This window comes from Balaenoptera borealis, assembly GCF_965194805.1.
Source record: "Balaenoptera borealis genome assembly, chromosome: 20".
NCBI lineage: Eukaryota > Metazoa > Chordata > Mammalia > Artiodactyla > Balaenopteridae > Balaenoptera > Balaenoptera borealis.
Window position 1 is genome coordinate 45,238,550 of NC_138879.1, and position 21,828 is coordinate 45,260,377.

The 21,828-nt window shown below is 55.5% G+C and overlaps 1 protein-coding gene across 13 annotated transcripts in view; it reads left to right on the top strand.

The window, feature by feature from the left end:
• The window catches only part of FOXN1 (forkhead box N1), a 31,408-nt gene extending 9,990 nt beyond the window's left edge, over positions 1-21,418 (top strand). For 7 of the 13 annotated variants that reach the window (XM_082372715.1, XM_082372706.1, XM_082372707.1 and 4 more), the window contains 8 exons: positions 5,336-5,467; positions 5,857-6,315; positions 8,663-8,776; positions 10,598-10,728; positions 12,061-12,157; positions 15,375-15,582; positions 15,775-16,266; positions 18,026-21,418. In XM_082372715.1, the coding sequence (XP_082228841.1) occupies positions 5,345-5,467; positions 5,857-6,315; positions 8,663-8,776; positions 10,598-10,728; positions 12,061-12,157; positions 15,375-15,582; positions 15,775-16,266; positions 18,026-18,342 (1,941 nt within the window). In that variant the 5' untranslated portion in view covers positions 5,336-5,344 and the 3' untranslated portion in view covers positions 18,343-21,418. Of the gene's footprint in view, positions 1-21; positions 4,893-5,315; positions 5,468-5,856; positions 6,316-8,662; positions 8,777-10,597; positions 10,729-12,060; positions 12,158-15,374; positions 15,583-15,774; positions 16,267-18,025 lie in introns of those variants that run through there. The other 6 variants (XM_082372710.1, XM_082372705.1, XM_082372709.1 and 3 more) reach the window with 4 other exon arrangements.
• The last annotated feature ends 410 nt before the right edge of the window (positions 21,419-21,828 follow it).

Consider the following 21,828-nt stretch of genomic DNA (forward strand, 5'->3'; position numbering starts at 1 on the left):
GGCTGGGTGGCAGGGGCTGGGGACGGGCTGGAGAGATGGGAAGCTGCCCACGATGGTCAGGGATGGTAGAAAGGAAGGGGGGGTTCTGGGCAAAGGGGAATTGGGGAACAGGAAGCTGTTGGAGTTAGACATCCACAGCAAGGCTGGGACCCACCCTGCTGGGGGGATGAGTCCATGGCCGTTTACTAGCCCTTGGTGAATGGCAGGAAGGATAGGGCAAGAGGACTGAGATTACAAGAGAGATTAAGGTTAGACATCTGGAAGAACTTCCAGGTCAGCCCCAGGCATGGAAGGTGGTTCAAGTGCTTTTTCAGGACAGGCATACCGAGTGCTGCTCTAAGACAAGCCTACTTCCAGAGGCAGAGGAATGACTGAAGTGGCTTCAGGAGAGCCCTGGTTTGGGGAATGGGAACGACTCAGCTGCAGGTGTCAGTGGCTCAGATTTGAGGAAAGCATCACATGGAGGACATGATCACTCTTCATCCTTTGTTCTTATTCCCCACTCCACCCGCTGCCCTTTTCATCTGTAGTTGCTTCTCAGAGTGCTTTAATCAGATCTCAAGGCAGGGGCAGCTGACCCACTTCCTGATACCGAGCCAGGGTCAAGAGCCAGAGGGGACAGGATTTTGGCCTCAGAACCCCCAACCTTGATGGGAGCAGAGGAGCTAGAAACCCCAGACTCCCAGTATCCTGGGTGTCCAGCCTCAGGGGTGGCCCCCAGGCCCTTCCCTGCGACCCCCACTAGGCAACTACCAAACTGCTCCAGGAGACCCCTCCCAGCAGCCGGGAGGGTGGAGCCCTGGGTGGGGCCACAGGCAGCACTGGGCACGGTCCCCACCCCTTGTAAAACATGCTGCCACAGCCAGCAACAGAAACCATTAAGGTGGAACTCTACCATCTCCACCTCTCTGTAAAGGGCGGGTAGGAGCAGCCCGCGTGGGAGGGAGTGTGTAGAGTCCAGTGAGGGCCCTTAGTGTCCTCTGTGACTCAGCCGCTCACAGAGGGTACAGGAACAGACCCTCCCAAGGAAACCTCCAACCTTGCCCCCCACCTGCCACTCTGGCTTCCAGGTGTGAGCAAGGAAGTTGAGGTGTTCCTGAGGTGGGGCTGTGTAGCATAGTGGTTAAGCATTCTAGCTTTGAAGCCTGTGTCTGAATCCTGGGGAGCATCATTTACTAGCTGAGTGAACTTGGGCAAGTCAGGTTAACCTCTCTGAGCCTCAGTTTCCTCGTCTATAAAATGGGGGTGATAATACAGCACCTCCTTTCTGGGGTATAATAACTCACCCAGCTGTTCCTGGTCCCCTTGAGGATTTCCTCAGAGAGGTCCCTCCTGAAGAAAAGGCAGAGATGAGGGCCTAGCTGACAGCTCTGTGGACCATATACACATCCACAGGACCAGCTTCAGCATCTTTAGATGCAAATGGTCCCAGCGCATCATTTTACTTATAACGAAACTGAGTACAGAAAGGGGGAAGTGACTTGTCCAAGGTCACACAACCAGCAAACAGGATGTCCCCCGCTCCTACCCCACAAATGCCCCCTCTGCCTTAATCCTGGGGTACTGGGAAAAGAGTCTCTGAGGGGTGGGGAGATATGCTGGGTAGAAGGGACAAAAGGCCTGGCTGTTTGTGAGAAGGACACAGAGCAGAGATTTGATAACACTGGTTGTTGATCCTGTGGTCATTCTTTCTGAGGAATTTCTTCCTCGTCATGCTTCCTACTCAGGTTAGAGGACCATTTCTTTCTTCCCTCCGACTCCAGGGAAGATCAGGTCTACTTCTTCTATCCCTACCCCTGCCCTCCCACTCCTCAAGGATCATGGAAGGAGGAAAAGTTCTGAGAGTAGGGGGTAGACAGACTACCTGGATACTAAAGTGGTCTTCTGCTAAAGTTTTGCCAGCGTTGCACCCCTGGAGTGGTTTGGGGGCGTAACTGGGGCTCTGAGGCCTGAGACTCAGGAGATGTGGTTTTCAGTTTTAACTATGTGGCCCTGGGCATGTCATTTCTCTCTGGGCCTTAATCTTCTCCCCTGAAAGATGGGATTAATGACATTTCTCCCCTACCAGTGGTGTATGATAAATGCTCACCCAACAGCTCTCCAAAAAAAAAAAAAGGACTAATTTGTAGCATTTGCAAATTTCCTTGGGTAAATATTCCCACCAAGGCCAATTTGGGCCAATTTCACCAAAAATGGATTTGGAAAGAATTGGGTAGAGTTGGCCCTAACAAGTCCGTAGCAGCTGGCTCCAGCACACCACTGCCTGCTACTCTCTGGGGCAAAGGGAGGATGAAATGAGATGATAGATACGAAGGTGCTTTGTAAACTGCAGAGTGCTTATAGATGTGGAGTTGTGATTAGGAAAGTCCTTACAGTCCAAGGGACCCCAGGGCCACCACTGAGAGCCCTGGCCTAGCTCTAGCGCAAAAAGAGAGCAGGTTGTGGGTTGTGAAAGCCCACACTGAGTGGCAGGGTCATGAGTGCCATCAGGGGGAGCTCCTGGGATCCAAGCAAGGAGGAGAGCTGACTGGACCTCCTGCACTGGTTTGCTGACGATATTTGCAGACACACATCCTATTGTGCCCCCTGAAACTGTAGCAGGTAGCGTAAAGGTTAGTCTTCAATGAAAGATTCCTCCTGAATGCAGATGCCAGAGCCCGGACACTGCAACCATCAGAGAGGCCTCTTGAGGGATCCAAAGCAAGAGTCACCTCCCCTTCCTTCCTACTCTAATCCCTGGGAGTTTCTGCAGCCATTCTCCCTCAGGGGAAAGGCTAAAATGATCTCTGAGGCCAGAGGGTCAAGAGGAGGGAAGTTTAGCCTCTGCCAATGGGGGAGGATGAGGTCAGGGAGACGGAGGTGGGAGGCAGCAAAGAGGAGTTCCCTCTGCTCTCCTGGTCCTTACCCACAGAGCTCATCATTTAGAATAACTCTGTCCCACTGCTAATTATTAATAATAGCTATCATTTACTGAGCACATCCTATGCATTAAGCTATTTGCAAGCAATATATCATTTAACCCTCCAGAGAGGTACGTGCTATTAGCCCTATTTTATAGATGAGGAAACTGAGGTCCGAGGAAGGACGCTGAGCGAGTTGCCCAACCAAAGTCCCACTGTTAACTGGGATTCAAACCCAATCCTGACTCTAGAGCTTCTGAACTAGATAATGCAACTTTAAGAGCTCCACCAGCTACTCGAGAAAGGGGTCAGGGGCTAAGGCAGCCTCATCCCTCTCTCCACAAGGGGGGAGGTGGGTCCACAAGCCCTGTTATCAGAGGAGCAAAAGGAGATACAGAGAATTACACCGTTTTTTCAAAGTCACACAGCCAGGAAGTGACACAGCTGGGACTCAAACTTGGGTCAGCCCAAATCCAAAACCTTTGCTCTTAACCATATGTTCTTCTGCCTCTGGAGAGGAGAGTGACCACCGCCCCATGTGTTACAAAGCCCAAGACCTGGGGGAGGAAGGGGCCCAGCCTTGCCTCTGGTAGGGCTGGAGAAGGCCTTGGGAAAGCATCTCTGGACCAGGGCCAGGAGTGGCAGGCGGGCCAGAGCTGTCCAGGGGCTGTCCAGGGAGCAGGGGCCAGGCCGGGCAATCATGCGGAGCCGGAGATGGGCTGCCCTGCACCTCGGGCCCCAGGCCTGCTCCACCGTGGTGTCCAGTTACGGCCAGCTCGGCGCTTCCCTGGTCACGCCACATTTAGCATTGCCGAGTGAGCGGCACCGGGACATGGAGAAGGGGCGGTGGAGACTCTTGAAGGGGCGGGAGAGCTTCCACCAGGCCCCCACCTGGACCCCAGCTCCTAGCCCCCTCTGCCACTGATCCTCTGAGGGACTTTGGGCAATTGCTCTCCCTTCTTTGTCCCCACTACCCCCTTGTCAAATGAAGGAGAGAGCTTATTTAGCAAAGATGTACCAACCCCAGGCTGGGCACATGGGGCCACCACGGCCATCCCTCCCTCCCAGAGCTCCTGGGAGAGCAGGGCTGGGGAAATGCAGTTCTCCTGCTCTGCCGGAGGGGGTCTTGGGTATGTGTAAACCTCGTGCTTTTCTTGTCGTTTGGCGCCCAGCCCATGCACCCCCCCACTCTGACCCCTAACAAATGAAGAGACTAAGGAGTGTAGCCTTCAGAGTCAGACAGATCTGGGTTCAAAACTTGACTCTATCAAGGATTAGCTGTGTGACTTGAGCAAGTCACTTAACCCCTCTGAGCCTCAGTTTCTTCATCTGGAAAGTGAGGTTAATAACGTCCCTCACTCACAGGATTATTCTGACAAACCAATGAGAAAATTCTCCTAATCATTTACACAGTGGCCAGTCCGGAGCAGGCTCTCAGCAAAGGGTGGCCTTTCTCAGAAACTACTTGGGCAAAGAGGAATAAATTCAGGAGAAACTGCCCTTTGCAGATGGTGGAGAAGGAAGGCAGAGACATGAGGGTAGTAGTAGTAAGAACCATACTAATGTTATAAAGCAGACACTAACACACCATTGTAAAGCAATTATACTCCAATAAAGATGTTAAAAAAAAACCATACTAATAATGATATTAATAACGAGTACTAATAATGATATTAATAACGAGAGCTGGCATTTATTGAGCACTTACGACATGCTAGGCACTGTGCTAAATTCTTCATGTGCATGATTTCATTTAATCCGGCATCCCCATGAGGGCGGCCCTCTCTCTCTCCCTGTTTTTGCAGATGATTGATGCTGAAGCTCAGAGAACTTCGCTAACACAGCTAGCAAGGAAAGGCAAAGGCTGGCTTTGAGCTGAGTCCTCTTAACCACTCAACTGTGCTGGGTACAGAGTTCTCCTATAATTCTAGAAGGTCTGAACAGAAAGAGCCCTCACATGTCACCTAGCATAGGCCCTGAGTTTTTCGAAAGGTGAGTGCAAAGCTCAGAAAGGGCACTGGCCTGCACAAAGTCACATGTACTTTGGAGTGTGGAGGACATAGGAGAAAACCAAATATGCCACGCGTTCCACAGTGGGCCGGTGGTGGCATCCCCAGTGCCGTGGGGCATGCCTGCCAGGCTCACGGGGCCACCAGGCATCCAAGTGCCCTCGAGTCCACCAGCCTCTCTCTCTCTCTGTGTCCTTCATACTCTGTCTCTCACATTGTTTATCTGCTTCCTTCTGTTTCCGATGTTTCTCTCAGTTTGTCTGTGTATCTGTCTCTGTCTGTCTGTTTCCCCCTCTCATCAGACATCTGGCTGGAGTCAGGGTCCCGGCCCAGGGACGGGGTGGGAGTGGAGGTGGTGCGCTTGGGCTTGGTCAGCCCTGGACGGTGTTCCTCACACTCATCACAGCTGGCTTTCTTCGAGGCCAGGACTGGGTGATGGTGTCGCTACTCCTGCCGCAGTCTGACGTCACGCTGCCGGGCCCCACCAGACTGGAGGGCGAGCCCCAAGGGGACCACATGCAGGCACCGGGCCTCCCAGGCTCCCCTGCCCCACAGAACGTAAGTACCAGGCACTTAGGCCCAGGCTGAGGCCAAGACCTGAGAGGTGCACGAGCAGCAGGGGGACCATCACCCCCACCCCCCAGGGACCTGCCTGCATCTGTCTTGTCCCTTCCACCAGCAAATAAGTACCCAGTGACTCCCAGATCCAGAAGTGTCAGACCTGGGCCTCTGCTTCTCCCTTCAGTCTGGGGCCTTCCCAGGGCAGGGCTGTGCATCCATCCTACTGGGGCGACCCAGGTTTAGAAGCTGCGTGCTCTCGTCAGACTGGGGCTTCCAAGGGCAGGCTATGTCTCGCCAGAGCTCAGCCGCAGACCCTTTACCTTAGCACAGAGTAGGGTCCCGGTGCAGTCTCCGCTCACAGGCTCTCTACCCTCTGTCCACCCCAGAAGCATGCCGGCTTCAGCTGCTCATCATTCGTGCCCGATGGCCCTCCAGAGAGGGCACCCTCACTGCCTCCACACAGCCCCTGCGCCGCGTCACCAGGTTCCGAGCAGGTCCACTGCCCAGCTGGCCCTGGCCTGGGCCCCTTCCGGCTCTCACCCTCAGACAAGTACCCCGGCTTCGGCTTTGAGGAGGGCCCGGCAAGCAGCCCCGGGCGCTTCCTCAAGGGCAGCCACGTGCCCTTCCATCCATACCAGCGGCATTTCCATGACGACGTCTTCCCTGAGGCCCAGACCGCCTTGGCCCTCGCTGGACACTCCTTTAAGACCCCAGGGGCGCTGGAGGCCTTCGAGGAGATCCCCACGGATGTGGGGGAGCGTGAGGCCTTCCTGTCCGGCTTCCCAGCAGAGGCCTGGTGCAACGGGCTCCCCTACCCCAGCCGGGAGCACAGCCCCCAAGTCCTGGTGAGTACCAGTGGCCGGCGGCCATCCCACCTACCCCCATCCCAATTCCTGGCAGCCCAGAACAAACCCCCCGCCACCCCTTTCCAGACCTTTCCGCTCAGGGTCAGTGTGCACCAGGAAAGCAGCAAGCTCAGAGAGCTGGGGACTCCAGGCTTCATTCTGGGCCTCCAGGTCAGCTGGGGAGGGGATGCTGACCTGGCCTGGCGTGGAGGGGACAAGGTTGGGGAGGCCGGTCAGACCGAGGAAGCTGGAAGCTTCCCAGAGGCTCCTGAGTCAGGACTCCAGTGTGCAGCTTCTCTCTGTTTGTTTAAGTGTCAAGAATCTCCAGCCAGACCTACACGCCCATATGCAAATGTGAGAAGAAAAACACATTCCAGAGGCCAAGAGAAAGGGTTTAGGGAGGAGCCACAGGGCACAATGTTCTCTCCAGCATCAGCCTACAGAGTTGAGGGAGGACTTAAGTCTTCTCAAAGGACACTCTGGCCCCATTCTTTACCCAGAGTGAGGCCTGTGTATATTCATAGAAATACCTTGAAAGCACCTTGAAAGCTCATTTCCTTTCATAGCCATACCCACAAGCTGTGTGACCTTGGGCAAGTCACTTAAGCTCTCTGAGCCTCATCAGAAAAGTATCATTAATAGTACCTCATAGGCTTGTTGCCTTGGGAAGAGGAAGACTAAAGGGAGCTTTGCTCCCCACTCCCCAGCCTGGGCTGTGCCTACTCCAGATGCCCACCAGCTCTCCTTACCTCTTGCTTTCAAACAGTCTCCCATTCTATCCACAAGCCACCCCCAACAAAAGCCTGTTTCCCAGGCGTGGAAGATAGAGAAGGCGCTGGGCACCTACCAGTTGTGGTCAAGACGGAGTCTGCTTCTGGTTCTGGGGCCCTTTGACGGCGTCTTCCTCAGGCCCATTGAACGTGGCAGCAGCCCCCAGTAAAGGGACCATCATATCAGTTACTGCCCCCTAAATGTCCACTCAGTGCCAGCCCGTGGTCACTGTGCCAGAGGCTTTCTTTCAAGTGCCCTGTTTAATCCTCATGACAACCCTCTAAAGAGTTCCCACTAACCCCATTTTGCAGATGAGGAGACTGAGGCTCCATAGAGACCAAGTGACTTGCCCAAGGTGTCTCTCAGCCTATAAGAAGTGAGGCTGAAGTTTGAGCCCTCTTTCTTACACACTTACACACACACACACACACACACACACACAATGTAGAGAAGAGCTTGGGCCCAGAGACCCACAGCAGGCTGGTCAACTCTCTGAGTGACCTTGGGCACATCACTTCCCTTCTATGAGCTCAGCCCCATCATCTGCCAAATCATAGGGCTGGACATAGTGTTTGTGGCCCTTCTAGACCTGAGATTCTATGATTAGGGTTATCTCTGCATCAGCAGCCCCAGGGCACATCCAGAAAGAGCTCACAGCTGATTTGACCCTCTGGGCCCAGATGCTGGTTCCCAAGGCCCCTGGTAACCCCAGGAAGAATGGTCCACCTGCTCTTGGCCTTGTTTACCTTCCTGTACCTAGCTGCACACTCTGCCTGGCCCTACTCTGGGTAGAACTCTATGCTGGCCCCTGGGGGCTCCATGTGGGGCTCACAACCCATGGGGGCCAGGATCTGGCCACCACCGCCAGCAGCAGCTGCAGGCTCCCTCTGCCAGAGTGAGAAAGGCCACGGGGCTCCAGCAGACCAGCAACTGTGTAGACTCCCCAGAGCAGAGAGCAGAGGCTCTGAGTTGGGGGTGGCCAGAGCAGAGGGGACTCGCTAGCCCCCTCCAGAGAGCCTGCCAGAGTTCCCTTGGGCTTTGCAGAAGAGGAAGTGGCAGGGCCTTGGGGGCCCCAGCTGGACCAACCTCTCTGGCCACTTCCTGTGCTCCCCTCACCATGGCTCTGCAATGGGAATTCTAGAGCAGTGGTCCTTTGCAGACCTGCTCTGAGGGGCTGGCGGCTCTGACCCAGCAAGCAAGTCCTGAGCCAGGCTTGGTGAGTGGGGTCAGGCAGTGCAGCCTTGTGCCATTCCAGGGAGACCGCTGGTCCTACCCCAGCTTCAGTGTGACCAATGACAAGTCTCCCCCATGTCCCCAGACAGCCCAGTCTCAGTCTCTCACCTGCAGGGAGGTGGGGGTGGTGGGGAGCCCTGTCAGTTCCAGCCTCAGCTCCACCACTAACTTGCTGAGTTCCCTCAGGAAAATCCCTGCCCTTCTCTGTTCTCTATTTGTTCTCCAGGAATAAGCTCTGGGGGAGGCAAAGTAGGGGTTGCTTTTGTGTAAGGTTCGAGACACAGAAGAGAAAAAGGAAGAAAAATATGGTCCAGCCTGGTCATCTGTTTTTTTTTCCTTCCAGCAGGGGTCAGAAGTCAAGGTCAAGCCCCCACCTCTGGAGAGTGGTCCAGGGATGTACTGTTACCAGCCCCCCTTGCAGCATATGTACTGTCCTTCCCAGCCCCCCTTCCACCAGGTGGGTCTGGGGCAGGTGGGCAATTTTCCCCAGGGTCTCAGGATATTACATGTGTGTGTGGTGTGCGGGTGTGTGTGTGCGCGAGTGTGTGTGTGCACACCTGGATGGGCAGGTAGGGACAGCAGGGCCCTGAATCTCAGGCTGGGCCACCTGGGGTGGGGAACAGGGGTTCATGGGGAGGGAAGCAATTGCCCTTCTCTTGGGGTGGCTGGGGCTTGTCTGAGACCCTGGCAGTGCCTGAGAGGTCTCAGGAAAGGCAGTGAGACTGAGACTGGGGCAGGGCCGGATGTGAACCAAAAAGGGAGAGAAGAGGAGAGCTAGAAAAGGACTGAGCAAAGAGAAAAGGAGTAAATGGGGTGACACACAAGGCTGAGCAGGCCAGGGAACGATGGGCCTTCGTCTGGGTCAGCCACCATCTTATGTGGCCTTGGCCTCAAACTTCCCTTTAGCCTAGACAGGGTGGGACCAGGAGTGAAGTTAGGGGGCCTTCCCAGTTGGAGGTTCCAGGTCCCCATCATCTCTGGCCCTATCCCCCTTCCCACCCCACTGCCCAGCCTCAGCTCCTCCCAGATGTACAGGAAGCCAGGTAATTGCCCCACACTCGCATGGGATGGAGGTTTTTAAAAAGAGAAAGAAAAGAGCCCTAGAACAGCCAAGCAGCTCCCAGGAGTCGCCGGGCAAGACAGAGCAAGTGGCTGCCCAGCGCCCAGCTTCATCCACCTGCAGCCTGGCACTGAGACAGGCCCTGCCTGTGGAGCAGGTTCTGCTCCCAGCTCTTTGGCATTGGCCTTGATCTTCGCCAAGCCAGGGAGGCAGGCACGTGGGCGGGGGATGGGGGTGTGTTGGTCAGACTGCCTGCTTAGTGGGGAGAAAGAAAGAGAAGGAGGGAAGCAGAGGGAACACATGAGGGATCATCCTCACTCCATGACGAGCCTGGCTGGAATAGCCGAGCCCTCCTGAGGCTCACGGTCTGACCCAGGGTAGGAATGTCCCTGAGGCAGCCTGGCCCAACAGGGACTGAGCCACAGTAGGGCTAAGGGACTACCAGACCCTAGACGGCCTCGTCATGCCCAGCCCTGTCTTGATGCCCTCTATTTTATGCACCCCCTCCTCAAACAAGATAGCCACACCCAGGGCTTTATGGAACCTGCAGAGAGGTGACTCAGTCACTAAGTGTCTCTCGGGTGACCTGGAAAGATCACTTCGGCCTGGAGCAGATGGGGGAGTCAGAGTCTCCTACCCACCCTCACCCCCATAAAACACCATCCCTGGCACCACAGCCACTCCCTTTGCCATAAAAACCACCTCCTACCCTCACCTGCCCACCATCATGACCAGCCCTTTCAAAGAGCCACTGAAACTCATAAAAGGTGGCAGTGCCCAGCAAATGCCCAGGCTGGACACCCCACTTCCAGCCCAACCACTCCAGGAGATACCAGAGAGGTCTGGAGTGCCCGCCCAGAAGGGTACAGGGGCCTGGGCTACCCCTCACACTCTCTAGCCCAACTCCTGTCCTATCACCATGGCAACCAGAGTACCTAGAGACCTGAGAGAAAGATGCTGGAGGAAGGGAGCTCTGAGGCCTCTGAGATCCTGAATTCTGGAATGTGGATCTCCTCACAGGCCCGCAGATAGCCACATCCTTGGCCAGCATCCTCAGACAGCTCTGCCTTTGGGGCCCATGACCATGGTGGTGGACCACATGAGAGAAGAATCTAGCCTCAGTTCCTTCTCTGGATGTATATGAATGGGGCGAAGGGGCCCCCTTCCTTGGGAAAACTGGTTACCATGGCAAACACTCTGCCCCTTTGACCTCTACAGTACTCGCCAGGTGGCAGCAGCTACCCTGTACCCTACCTGGGCTCCTCACACTATCCATACCAGCGGATTGCACCCCAGGCCAGCACCGATGGGCACCAGCCTCTCTTCCCAAAACCCATTTACTCCTACAGGTACGTTTCTTAGCACTCCTGAGGTAGAAGGAAGAGGGCTGAGAGAACCCTGGGGAAACTGAGACATGGAATCCCTTGAGGTATAAGGGTAATGGCAGGGAGTGGAAGTCATAGCTAGTGGACTTCCAAAGGATGCTATAGAGAAGATTCCAGCACGGGGCAGGGAGATTGACTAGCTCACCTCTGACCTCCCATCTCACCCTGGGGAGCCATGTCTGTGGCTCAACTCAGCAGGTGCTGGTACCCTGGATGAGCCCGCTAAGTTCTAGCTTCCTGGGGCCCAGGGCCTGAAACCGAGAGTTTAGGGGGGATGCTTCCCCCCTTCTCCCTCCCTCCCCAGATATAGAGAGAAGCTTCACCCCAAAGCTCTGCTGGAAGTAAGTGAGGGATGAGGTCTGCAGATGCGGCTCAGTTATCCAGCATCTGCCAGATCTGGTGCAACTTCTCTGGCGCTGGGGTTATAAGTACCAGGCCAGCAGCCCCCAGCCCATCTGGGAGACCTGCCATCTGAACTTTCGTTCATCTAACCAACATCGATACTCGACCTCCTTTGTGCCAGGCTCCTCCTGGGGTCAGGTCATCAGCCAGTATGAGCTCAGGAGAAGGAAAAGGAACTTAAACATTATCCAGGAGCACAGAGAAGGGGTTTGTGGAAGGCCGGATGATGAGCAGAAAGGAGCACATGCAATCTTTGGAGTCCAGTAGAACTGGGTTCTACTCTAAGCTCTGAATTTATTAGCTGTGAAACATCAGGCAAGTTACTTAATCTTTCTGAGCCTCTGTTTATTCATCTGTTAAAAAAAAAAAAAACTGCAATATTCAGGCCTTTGGATGGATTAAGTGAGAGAATATGCTTGGCACTTTGTAGGGACTCAAAAAACCTTAATCCCCTCCCTTACTATCCAACATTCATGCAATCGGCTGAAGGCTGACTGGTAATGACAGCTTCCATTTAATGAGTGCCTTCTATGTGCTAGGCAGCATGCTTAATCCTCACAACTCTGAGATAGCTATTACTCTCTTCACTTCAAAGCTGAGGAAACTGAGGCTCAGAGAGGTTAAGGCACTCACCCAAGGTCACACAGCTAGTGAGTGGCTAAAGCCAGGATTGTAACCCAGCTCTCTCAGATGCCACGAGACCATTGTATATCAGTAATTCCTGACTTCAGTGGACACTTCTCATTCCTTCTCCTCTGGCCCCCATAGGGCCTCTCACGCGTGAATTCTGCAGCAGGCTATTCTTCCTTGACTATTCCAGCCAGGGCGGGGGGGTGGGGAAAGACTCCAGGCCAGATCAGAGGTTCAAACTCTCAGAACTTTCTCTGCCTTCAGCATCCTCATCTTCATGGCCCTGAAGAACAGTAAAACTGGGAGCCTTCCCGTCAGCGAGATCTACAATTTTATGACGGAGCACTTTCCTTACTTCAAGGTGAGCCCCGAATCCACCGCACCCCACCAGCCCCAAGTCCTGGGCAGGCCAGGCCTCTCTGGAACCAGAGGATTTCGTTGGGAGGTGGGAGATGAGTTTGAATGAAAGCCAGGAGAGGGTGTGTCCCCCACATGCTTCCCCTTGTCTCCACTTCAGAAGGACAGTTCTGTGTGAGGAAGAGAGAGCTCAAGCCATTCACCAAAGGTCACACAGCAGGCTGGAGTCAGACCTCATGCTGGTGGAAGGTGGACATGGCAATTCTGATAGGCTTCAAGGAGCATCCACCTACCCCAAATGGGGAGAGAGAGCTTGGGAAGAAATGCGAGGCTGTTCCCACCGCTGGCCCCAGGATGCTGTAGGACTGGAGGAATTTGGGTAGGAGCTGGCCAGCCAAGGTGACGCAGGATGCTGGGACTGCAGAACTCATTTCCTTCCCGGGAGAGATTAGGATCTGCTTCTGTGGGCGGCAGGCTCAGCTGCAGTTCTGCCGGAAAGCAGAGTGTGGGCTTCATGGTCTTAGAGTGTCCTAGGGAACTGGCTCGTTCACCTGACCTTCCCATGGACGGGATCTATCAGTAATTTCTATCATCCACAGAAGGGGCTTCTGGGGCTCTAGCAAACTCCCTCCCTAGAGGCAGGACAGATGCCCTTCTCTCCATTTGCTCAAGGCCAAACATCAAGTGGGATCACTTGCCGGCTCAAGCTCTCTGGCTTCCCACACCACCCACTTCCCTTGTCTGATGCTCCCCAGGCCCTCCAACAAAAACCCCTTCTTCTCGGGTGGGTGCAGGGGAGGTCAGAGCTTGCGTGTGAGGAGTGCCTTCTCCAAGGCCTGCACCCTAGTGGATACAGTCTCACCTTCTACCCAGGCAGAGGGTGGGAGCTGCGGCCCAGGTAATCCAGAACCCAGCTCCACCTGCCAGTGATTTCTGGCCCCACCATCTTCCCAACTATGCTGCCTGGGGGTAATTTGAGGCTGATATTCAAACAAGCTTGTACTTGCCGAGCTGCCATCAGATGAGGAGTGGGTAAGATGGCCAGAGTTCTGGCCAAGAATGAAAAAGTATGGTCATCCATCAAAGGTCCTGGAAGGGAGAGGAGGAAGGAGAGTTGTCACTGGGATTCAAGAAGCATCAAAGCCAGTATCCAGAGCTGCCCCTCTACCCCAGCAAGTCAGGGGACCAAAGTCTCCCTGGCCTATAAAGCTTTTAGAGGGTCCCCTAGGGCTTCAAGGAGCCAGGCCAGAGAGAGGGAAGTGAGGGCCCTGCCCCATTCCTCTCAGCCTGTCTTCCCTGCCAACTCCCAGCCCCTCCCTACGTCTCATCTTCCTGGCTTAATTATTTTTCCTGGGAGCTGTGTAATCCCTGTTTTATAGGGCTGAGTAGTGAAGAGGTCTAACTGCTTTTTTTTTTGGTTCCAGTTGTTGTTCTTAGCCAGTTGCATCACTCCCTCACTCCCAAGTTTACATTTGACTTCAGAGAGAAAGCATCTGTGAGGATGGGTCAGGCCCCAGATGGTGAAAGCAGTCCTATGGGGTGAGCTGGGCAGGGCCCTTAGTTAGGGAACAGAATTGGAGTCTGGGCTCTGTCACCGCCTCCTTGTGTGATCTAGGGCTAGACCCTTTCTTCTCTGGACCTCAGTTTCCCAGTCTGTAAAATGGTCAGGTTGGACCTGTTGGCGCGTAAGTTCCTTCCAACTCTCACAGTTCCCCTCTGACCCACCTAAGAAATCAGTTCAAAGATCCTCTGCCCCCTCTATCACTCACTCCCCAGTTGAAGGTCATTTTTCTGGGCAAGGACAGAGTGGACCCTGGGGTGGGCAGCACTCATGCCCAAGCCAGCTGAGGTGCGCGTCCTGAAGCCCTGTGAGTCAGAGATGTGGGACTGGGGAAGTTCCAGCCACTGGACGTAATTGCTGGTGCTGACCATCCCTCTTCCAAACAGGAAGTGGCTGGGGTGGGGGCTGCCCTGGCACCCCCAAATCACAGATTTATGGGGCCATAAAAGGGCCCAGTGCCCATTAACTCTGCCCACAGCCTTGACTCCTAGTAGGGCAACACAGCCTTGACTCCTAGTAAGGACTGTCGTGGGAGCTGAAGCTGAATTCCCCAGCTGGCTGGTCTGGTGGCTCAAGAATTCTCTCTCATGACCCTGGGAGCCTTGGGGGGGTCATCTCAACCAGCCCCCTGACCCAGGCCAGCGGCCCCTGAGAAAGGCTCCAGCAGCTCCTGCGAGCTACTTGCAGTGACGCTGGCATCAGGGCCCAGTTCTGCTGGACATGATTCAGCCTGACTGCTCCCTGGGGCAAGTGAGCTGGGGAGGAGGGAGTGGCTGCCCCTCATTAAGCAGAGACTGTGAGCTGGAAGGGAGAGGGGCCGGGGGCCGAGGGCAGAGGGACCTCACCAGCCAGAGCAGGCGCTCCGCCCACAGTCACCCCTGCTGGGCCCAGGGCTGTCACAGAGCCTGGGACAGAGCTGGAGGTGGGGGGACAGAGGGTGCCCCCTGGCACCCCCGCCACTGCCTCTCACCCAACTGAGTCAGCCTAGTAGTTTTTACAACCCTCCCTGGGCGCAATTACTGCACTGGTGGCGTGACCAGGCCTCCTAATGGGTGTTTATTCTGTTGGCATGAGCACCGCCCGCCTGAGGGCTGGCCTCCCCACCAGGCCACGCCCCCTGGGCACACACATACGAACACTCACAACCACACACACATACAATCATGGACACCCACACACACCCCCAGAGAGACTTTCTCACACACACTCATTTCTCAGGGACACACATGTCCTCACACTCAGAGGACTTCACGGACCTACAGCCCAGAGACAAACTCACAGCAGGGAGAGCTCAGCGTAGTGAGTCCCCCTCCGCAGACGGGTCCAAGCACAGGCCTGGGGACCCAGTGGGGAGTGGTCCAACCCCAGGCTGGGGAGGGGTGGGGCCGTCTGCAGCGCCCACCAGCCCTTCCTTTATGAACCACCTCAACAGCCCTCTCTGAAGGGCATGGGGTAGGACGAAGGCAGATTTTAGGTGATAATAAGGGTGATCAAGGTTCTTGCCCACCCCTGCCCCACTACTGAAGGGTACCGAGCGTGGGCTGGGTGCTGATGAGGACGACAAGCCCCAGAGTGGGTGGCAGTTCTGTGCCCAGATAGCAAAGGAGTTTTCTGGCATCGTGACCCCGACCTGAATTCTTGTCTTGCTCTGCTCTGGCAGACGGCGCCTGATGGCTGGAAGAATTCTGTCCGCCACAACCTGTCTCTTAACAAGTGCTTCGAGAAGGTAGAGAACAAATCAGGCAGTTCCTCTCGCAAGGGCTGCCTGTGGGCCCTCAATCCAGCCAAGATCGACAAGATGCAGGAGGAGCTGCAGAAGTGGAAGAGGAAAGACCCCATTGCCGTGCGTAAAAGCATGGCCAAGCCAGGTGAGGCTAATGGCCATGCAGGGAGGGCCCAGGGTGCCCATGAGCCAAAATAATAAGAGTGGAGGAGGCAAGAAAAGCTGAACGAGGAGAGCCGATAAGTGAGGAAAGCGCCTGAGTGCGGTTCTAAGGCTGGGAGCGTTCGTGGGGAAAGGGAGGTCTCATGGTGTCTCTCTCTCTCTTGGGCCTTTTCAGAAGAGCTGGACAGCCTCATTGGAGACAAGAGGGAGAAGCTGGGTTCCCCAATGCTCGGCTGCCCGCCCCCTGGGCTGGCAGGCTCAGGCCCCATCCGGCCCCTGGCACCTCCAGCCGGGTTCTCCCAGCCGCTGCACTCAATCCACCCAGCTCCGGGCCCCATTCCTGGCAAGAATCCCCTGCAGGACCTACTTGGGGGGCACGCACCCTCCTGCTATGGGCAGACATATTCGCACCTCTCACCGGGCCTGGCCCCTCCCGGACCTCCGCAGCCGTTGTTCCCACAGCCAGATGGGCACCTTGAGCTGCGGGCCCAGCCGGGCACCCCCCAGGACTCGCCTCTGCCTGCCCACACCCCACCCAGCCACAGTGCCAAGCTGCTGGCTGAACCTTCCCCAGCCAGGACCATACATGAAACCCTGTTGCCAGACGGAGACCTTGGCACTGACCTGGATGCCATCAATCCCTCTCTCACTGACTTCGACTTTCAGGGTGAGCTGGGGATGGGAAGGGAGAAGTGGGACAGTACTGGAGAGGGACATCTGGCAGTGTGGCCCGTCCCCTCTAAGTCTCCAGGCTGCAGCCTGCTAACTAACTGCCGGGTTTCAGGTCAACTGGAGCAGAGAAGGCCCAAGCTGGGTAGGGGGTAGTGGTGGTTAAGGGTCGAAGAGGAAATGTCCTTGCCCCCATCTCCCTCCTCCTTGAACAGGTTCCAACTGACCTATCATCAAACCGCTCTCAGCTCTGGGTGGGCTGGAAAGGGCCCGATGTTCCATTCCATATTTGGTTGTGAGTGACCGATGGTCTGAACATTCCCAGAAGCGATTGCATTTTCTGAGTTCATCTTCTAATGCAGAGGAAGGAGACAGATCTTCCCCCCGGAAGAACGGAAGGCCTCAGAGCTAGGCAGGTCCCGGGGGGAGAGGTTCTATCTCTTCCATTCCATCTTGCCTGCTCCATCTCTGCACGTGGCCAACCCCACCCATTCCCATCTAATCTCCAGTGCACCCCCAGGTCCTGGTACTGGCCACAGGGGGTTTGAAGGAGGGTGCTGACCCAGGCCTCAGACCTTCTGTGTGCACTGGGGTAGGAGACATCCACAAGCAGGTGGGGGCAGCCGACCCTCAGAGATCTCCCGGTCTGATGGGGAGAGAGCCCAGGTCTTGGGAAGCTACTGTTAGAAACGAGCAGCTAGAGCCTCATCTACCTCCAGAAGTAGGGAACAGGGCTCAACAGCCTCAGAAGAAGCTATAGACATGTGGGCTACCATAAGCATTTACCTGAGCCCTACTAACTGTCAGGCATCTTGTGAGGCGCTTTACATGTGCTCTCTCATGTGTGCCTATAGGATAGGAGGGATTATTCAACCCATTTCACAGATGTATACCAAGGTTAAGTAACGTATTCAAGGTCACTTAGCTAGAAAGAAGGAAAGTTAAGGGAATTCCGTGGCGGTCCAGTGGTTAGGACTCCACGGTTTCACTGCTGAGGGCACAGGTTCAATCCCTGGTCTGGGAAATAAGATCCCGCAAGCCGCGCAAGGCAGCCAAAAAAAAAAAGAGAGAGAAAGAAGGAGAGTTAGGACTGGAACCCAGGCAGCCAAGGTCAGTCGAGGGTTTAGTTCAGCTCTCTTCCTCCAGACCCTGCAGCCCTGATATCCAGGGAAGGAGCTCCAGGCCCTGGCCTGCCACGATGCAGGCCGCACAACACATAGAGGAGGAGCAGGTGGCAGCACTGTTTGCTCCCAGAGTCAGTGCTTCCTGGCTTTGCTCCCGTCCCTTGGGCCCTGCAGTGGAGGACGCCCAGGGAGCCGAGCCCAACCAGCTCACTGGATGCAGCAGTGCATTGTTGGAAGATCCTTGGTCTGGGCTGCAGATCCACCTTCCTTGGGAGCCTGGGCAAGAGCCAGGGTGAAGAGTTCCTGGGGCTCCCTCCCCAGGGTAACCCCAGAATGTACAGCATCTGCATCAACCCTTCCAATAGGCAGCTCTCAAATCCTTGATCATCCCCCCCACCCACAAGAAAAAGAGCCACACAGATCATCTAAGCTATGGCTTTCAAACTGTCCTACATGGGAGGAGGAATCAGAGAGGTTCTGCAACTGCCTGGGGTCACAGAGCTAGTGCCAAGGGTCTGTTCTCCATTCAGTGTTACCCCAATCCTGCTCTCTTTAGCATGTGAGAGCATGGGGTGGGAGGCAGACAGGGCTCCTTAGTGCCTCCCGGTGACGCCTGTTCTCTCCCCCAAATAGGAAACCTGTGGGAACAGCTGAAGGATGACAGCTTGGCCCTTGACCCCTTGGTACTGGTGACCTCACCCCTGACGTCATCTTCAATGCCGCCGCCCCATCCCCCATCCCCATCCCGCTGCTTCCCCCCTGGGCCCTGTCTGGCAGAGACAGGCAGTGGGGCAGGCGACTTGACACCACCAGGCAATGGGGGCTCCGGGGCAGTAGGGGACCTGCATCTCACCACCCTCTACTCAGCCTTCATGGAGCTGGAACCCACGGCCCCTGCTGGCCCCTGTGTGTACCTCAGCCCCAGCTCCAAGCCCATGGCCCTAGCATGAGCTATGCCCAGCAGCTGCTCCAGCCTTTGCCTGGCCTGGAAGTCCCAGCTGGCCGCCCATGTCGGGCTCACCTTAAAGGTCAAGGAAGGAACACACTCCCTGCCCCCTATGCCACTAAGCCAACTTGTTTGTTAGCTGGCAGCTGGGGGTGTAGAAGTCACCACCCAGGATTCTGCCCCTCACACATTTCTGCCGCCTGGTACACCAGCTCCTCACTCAGGGCCCCTGAAGAGCAAGTGTCTGGGCAAGAAGAAAATGCACTCTCCCTAGCTCACACTCATCCACACTTAAGCCCTCATGCACGTATGCACAGGCGCACATGCACAGACACACACACATACAGTTATGCAGACATACACCCACACACATACCTTATATCCAGAGGAATCAGAACTACATCACAGAGCCTGACTTCATTTTGGGGGCAGCTGAGAGCTGAGGACTTTGGTTACCAAAAGCTCAGGGCCCCCATGCCAGGTCCAAGACCACCATGGAACCCTATTCTGATGTCCACGTTCTCTGCAGGCCCGTTCCCCTCCAGGCATGATCTTTCCCAGAAGTCCCCTGTATTTATTCTCCCGTCTTCATCCCAGCGGCCCATCAAGAAGGAGGAGATATGGAGTTTCTCCCCAAGTTGTCTGTGGGGCCCCCCCCGGGGGGCTGCTATTCAGCAGCACCCACCCTGCCAGGCTCTACCTGTCCTCAACTTAAGCTCTCTCTGGCCTTTCCCAGGATGACACACAGGAGGGGCAGTGTCCACCCCAGGACCAAACTGAGCCCAATTCCGACACAAAGTGTTTGGAAAAGCCCTTGCCCTCAGAAACTTGAAAGTGTCCTTTTCTCCCAGCCCTGGGTGCAGGAAGGGCCCCTCCAGGTCACTGCAGTCTCACTCCTGAGAAGTTCATGTAGTTTAGGCCCCAGCTTGTGAATTACTTACAGCTGTCTCAGGCAGCCTGGGCATTCAGGGAAGGGAAGTCTGGTAGAGGCTGGGGGGGGGGGGGAAGCACTCATGCCCCCTTTCTCTGACTGCTTGGCAGGCCCGGGATGCCCCTGGAATGAGGGGGTGTGACCCAGTTGCCCTCCATGCCCTACCTGAGAGCCCAACCCCTACCAAGTGGGAGCCTCAGCCTACCCAGGGTCTGAGGGTGACAGAACCCCCAGAGGTTGGCCCCAGGTTCAGATGAGACACAAGCAGAACCCTTGAAGACCTGCCATTGTCCCTTGTCCTGGAACAATAAAGCAAGTGCCTTGTGGTCTCGGCTACCAAGCTTTCCTTTCTGGACCTCCCCACCCTGGGGCAGAAAGGTTAGGACACAATGACTGTAGATTCCCTGGTCCTGTGATTTTACCCAGACCCTCACCTAGGACTGTGAAGTTTCAATCCAAAGAGCGAGGTATCTCGGAGTACTTCCTGACCAGCATGGGGAGGATGGGGCTGGTGGGAAGAACTTCCCCCAGGAGAACTTCCAAAAGGATTGGAGGCAGCAGCTGCCCTGCCCAGAGGAAGGGAGAGGGTGCCCTTCCACCACACCCCTTCGTACTGAGATCCACCCCTCCCTCCTCTCACCCTCCATCTCCCCACACAAGAAAGGGTCACTTCCCTAACCTGGCTGTGCCTTCCTGCCCCCATCTTTCCCTGGCTTGGCTCTGGGTTCCACAGATGACATGAATGGACCATAGCCTGGTGCTGTGTGCACTGCTGGCCCTGGAGGGTGGTCTCTGGAGGGTCAGGGGCCCACTCAGTCCCACTTAGGGTACCACCACCAGGCAGGCTGCTGTCACCAAACAGCAGCCTGAGAGGCAGCCCCACACTCTGCCTGAACAGGGCTGGGGCAGGTGTGGGAGCCAAAAGCACATACATGGACCTCAGACCACGAGTCTCAGAGCAACACAGGTGGGGCTTTTGCTTAGAAAGTTCTTCCAGGGGCTAGGCCTAGGGGCAAGCCAACACCACCTGCCTTCCCCAGAGGACAGTTCTGCAGAGGATCCCATAATAGAACCCCGCCCTACATCAGCACCCTCACTCACAGAGGCTCTAAGTCTGGGGCTGGGGCTAGAGGGAGAGGGCGGGGCAGGCAGTGGGGGAAGGCATGGGCAGCCAGTGCACCCAAGAGGAAGACGACCCCACCCTGCACGCTGCAGCCCAGCCCCGCAGTATAGGAAGTGGTGAAGGCTCTGTGTCAAGCCCCCAGCTGATGTTGCACCCCAGCTCTGAGCAACCCCAGGCCTGTGTCTTGATACCCAAGACCCCAAGGGCTGGGCAAATGTTTCGTGGGAGAACCCACTTCCTTGTGTCAGACCCTTGGACCCTGGAGACTCAGACAACCTGCTCTACACCTCCAGCCTAGGCAGCAAGCAAGGACATCTCCAGGAGCCCTCAGTCCGACCTCACTCTTCTGGGCCCATTCGACACACCTACGAGTAAGCTTGCCCCTGTGCAAGTAAGACAGGTGGCAAGCAGATAAGACTTAGGGGTCTCATGTTTGTTTGTTTGTAACCAGACTGGCCCTTGGACTTAAAACCGGGGGGCAGGACTTCCCTGGTGGCGCAGTGGTTGAGAATCCGCCTGCCAACGCAGGGGACACGGGTTCGATCTAAGCCCGTGGGCCACAACTACTGGAGCCCGCACGCCTAGAGCCCGTTCTCCTCAACAAGAGAAGAGAAGCCACTGCAATGAGAAGCCCGCGCACCGCAACGAAGAGTAACCCCCGCTCTCCGCACCTAGAGAAAGCCCACGCGCAGCACCGAAGACCCAACGCAGCCAAAAATTAATTAATTAATTAATTAATTAAAGAAAAAAAAACCCAAAAAACCGGGGCGCAGCTTCCCTCTGAACTGAGCTCCACACTTCCGCTCATATGCTGCCCCCTGCTGGCCACCTATCACCACGTGTTCAACCACCGTTTAGAGTGAGGAACAGTCTGATTGGATGCAGGGTCTGCATGCTCTAACACTATCCACTAGTCCTCTATTTGTGGGGAATTAACCTTTTTGTTCAGGGGCTCTAAACATGAGGGTTCTAAAACTGGTTAGAATTCATGAGTCCATGAATTTGAATAAAGGAATTACACCTTCATTTTCACTCATCTCTACCTCGAATTTAGCATTTCTCTCAATTAAAAAATGTCACCAATGGGCTTCCCTGGTGGCGCAGTGGTTGAGAATCAGTCTGCCAATGCAGGGGACACGGGTTCGAACCCTGGTCCAGGAGGATCCTACATGCTGCGAAGCAACTAAGCCCGTGCACCACAACTTCTAAGCCTGTGCTCTAGAGCCCATGAGCCACAACTACTGAGCCCACGTGCAACAACAACTGAAGCCCGCGCGCCTAGAGCCTGTGCTCCACAGCAAAGAGAAGCCACCGCAATGAGAAGCCTGCGCTCCGCAATGAAGAGTAGCCCCCGCTCGCCACAACAAGAGAAAGCCCGCGCGCAGCAATGAAGACCCAACGCAGCCAAAAATAAATAAATAAATTTATTTTTTAAA